Source organism: Gallinula chloropus (genome assembly GCF_964237585.1).
Source record: "Gallinula chloropus genome assembly, chromosome: 13".
Taxonomy (NCBI): domain Eukaryota; kingdom Metazoa; phylum Chordata; class Aves; order Gruiformes; family Rallidae; genus Gallinula; species Gallinula chloropus.
In genome coordinates, this window is record NC_140098.1 from 21,210,256 (window position 1) to 21,213,074 (window position 2,819).

A 2,819-nucleotide genomic window follows, 5' to 3' on the forward strand; every position below is an offset into this window, starting at 1 on the left:
ATGGCCGGCCCGCAGCAGGCCCCGCACCTCCACCTGGCCGAGCTCACCGCCTCCCAGTTCCTCGACGTCTGGCGGCACTTCGACGCGGACGGTCAGTCCCGGGACGCGGGGGGGGACCCGCTGTGTCCGTCCCCCCCCGCCCCTACCCCCGCCACGCACCCCCAAACCGGCTGGGAGGGCACCGGGCTGCGCATCCGAGGGGCGGAGGGTGCTGGGGGGGGGGGCAGACGCGCCGCTCCCCCTGGGCATCCCGTGGCGGGGGGGGAGGTAACGACCCCTCCGCTGCAGCCCCGGGACAGCGGAGAATCCCCGGGGTGATGGAAAGAGTCCCCGGGGTGATGGAGAGAGGAGTCCCCCGAGCGCAGCCCCGTCGGGGGGAGCGCGGGACGCCAGCGGACCACCCCTCCCAGGACCTCCCCGTCGGGCAAGGATGGGGACTCCAGTACCAGAGCCCGCGGGGAGCCCCCCGGCCCCCATCCCAGCGGTACCCCGGGTCTCCTTTGAGCGTCCCCGGGTCCCCGCGGGCTGGAGACACTCGTGATTGGGGCTGGTGTCACCCCTGGGTGCTGGAGGGGGGCCCCGTCAGCTCCCCCAGCCCCGCCAACCGTCCCCGCCCCGGGGATGCCGTGACAGCGGCTGTGCCCCCACCGGGGATGTCACCTCCCCACGGAGCCGCAGCTGGGCACGTCACCCCTGGTCCCCATCGCTGCCAGCCCCAAAGGTGCGCGGGGTGGGGCGCGGCAGGGATACAAAATGCAGCATCGGTTTGGGGGGGAGAAGAGTTTATTCCGGCGCCGGGGAGGGGGGGAGCGGGACTCAGCCCAGGGAACGCTCCTGAGGGGCCCAAAACACCCCCGGGAGCTGCGTCACCAGGTGCGGGGCTGGAGCCGGGGCTGGAGCCGGGGCTGGGTTCCCCCGCGGCCGCACCGTCGGGGCCCCTCCTGCCGCCCCGGGGATGCAGCACGGCTGCCCCGGCCACGGCTGGGTGGGCAGGGTGGGTCGGTGGCACCCCGGTGGGATGGGGCAGCTCCTGGGGTGGGGGCTCCTGCAGCACGTCCTGCTGTGCCCTTGGATGTGCTCCATCATCTCCCAAACACGCATCCAGCTCGGTCCCCGGGCTGCGGCACGGCGGCTGCCCCAGCGAGGGGAGGTGGTGGCCTTGGCAAGGACGATGCTCTGCTGCACCGAGCTCCAGGACCCCCGGCCACTTCCCCTCCGCCCAGGGGCTTAGGGTGATGGAGGGACCCAGGGTTCACCCCCATGGGCACAGCTGTCTCTCCCTGCGCCTAAACCCCCGTGATGGGGATGGCACCTGCTTCCCTCGTGCCCCGGAGCTGTCCCCTTGGGATGTCCTCACTTCTCCAAGCCACGGCTGCCCCATGGCCCCACGGTGCCAGGATGCTCCGGGGTGCAGCTGCAGGGACCACCCGTGGCTCTCCAGAGGGGATTTTCCATGGGTGTCCAGAGGGGACTTTCCATGCTGCTCCTCGGCCATGGGCAGAGGTGTCTGAGCTGCTGCCTGGGGCAGCCAAGCCTGGAGCTGTGGCTTTTCCAGCCCTTCGTCTTTTCCCTGGCTCAAAACTTGCTGCTTTTAGCTTTTATTTCCCCAAACTGAGTTTGAAGGAGCTCGGGGCTCCCCTGCAAATCCCCCCCAGAACAGCCATGGAGCCCAACCCCTTGCTGGCTCACACTGGCACCTGACACCCCCTGAGCCCCTCGTCCCGTCCTGGGGGGGGGATGCTGCATCCATCGGGATGCCACCACCAAAGAGGAGGATGCCCGGGGACTTCCCCAGGCGCTTCCAGCCGGGATGTGGATGGGTTATTCCCAGCTGCTGCGTCAGAGGGGAGAAGATGCCGCCCGGGATCCCAGGGATGCTGCTGCTGAGGCTCCCCCCTGCCGAAGCCGCTGAGGGCCGGGTGGGAGCGACGCACATTCGGGCCCTGCTGAGCGCCCCGTGGGCAGGGAGAGGCTGCGGGTGCCCCGGGGTCTGCAGGGACCACATCTCAGGGGGTGGAGGGAGTGGGGGTGGGGGGAAAGGGACCTTTTTGAGTCCCCATCCACCCTCCGAGCCCAGGCTGGCCCCGTCCCAAAGCTGATCCTGCGCCTGGGGGTGCTGCTGTGCTGGGTGCCCTGGCTCAGCCCCACGTTGCCCCTCACTGGTCCCCACAGCGGGTCGGGAGGGGCCGGTCCTGGCTCAGGGATGCTCAAACCACCCGGTTACAGCATCGGATGCAGGAACTGCAGCAGGCGTGGGATGGGGGGACACACCCACCCCACACACACACCCTCCATCCTAAAAGCGGGTGCAAGGGACGAGCCTGGGGCTGCACCCCCCCCAACTCTGGGCTGCACCACGGGGGGCTCCAGCGCTCTGGAATTTCGGGCATCACTGACCTTGTGTGACGTTGGGCACCGGCTGGTGTTTGCTGCACCGTCACCTCGCAGCCGCATGGCTGGGGGAGGGGGACAAGCGCTGTGTCCCCCCCCCCAGAGCATCCCACCCTTGCTGCCCACCCACCCACACCTGGGGGGCATGGGGGGGGGTCTCACTGCATGCATTTATTCTTCCTTCTCCAGGAAATGGCTACATCGAAGGGAAAGAGCTGGAAAACTTCTTCCAGGAGCTGGAAAGCGCGAGGAAGGGGGCGGGGGTGGTAAGGGCGCTCCTGGCTTTGCTCCCCCCTCCTTGTGCCCCTGCCTGAGGGTCAGGCTCAGCCCTGTTCTGGGACGGCACCCACGGGTGGGATGGGGGGCTGGCAGTGTGGGAAGGGAGACACCAGTATGGGGTGTGTGGGGGGGTGGGGGTTAAACCATCC

The 2,819-nt window shown here is 69.4% G+C and overlaps 1 protein-coding gene across 1 annotated transcript in view; it reads left to right on the forward strand.

Annotated features, from left to right (window-relative positions):
- Positions 1-2,819, forward strand: part of CALB2 (calbindin 2) — a gene marked incomplete at both ends in the record, with an annotated part of 5,409 nt that continues 2,590 nt past the window's right edge. Inside the window, 2 exons of the mRNA XM_084270308.1 lie at positions 1-91; positions 2,581-2,657. Of these exons, the coding sequence (XP_084126434.1) occupies positions 1-91; positions 2,581-2,657 (168 nt within the window). The remainder of the gene's footprint in view (positions 92-2,580; positions 2,658-2,819) is intronic.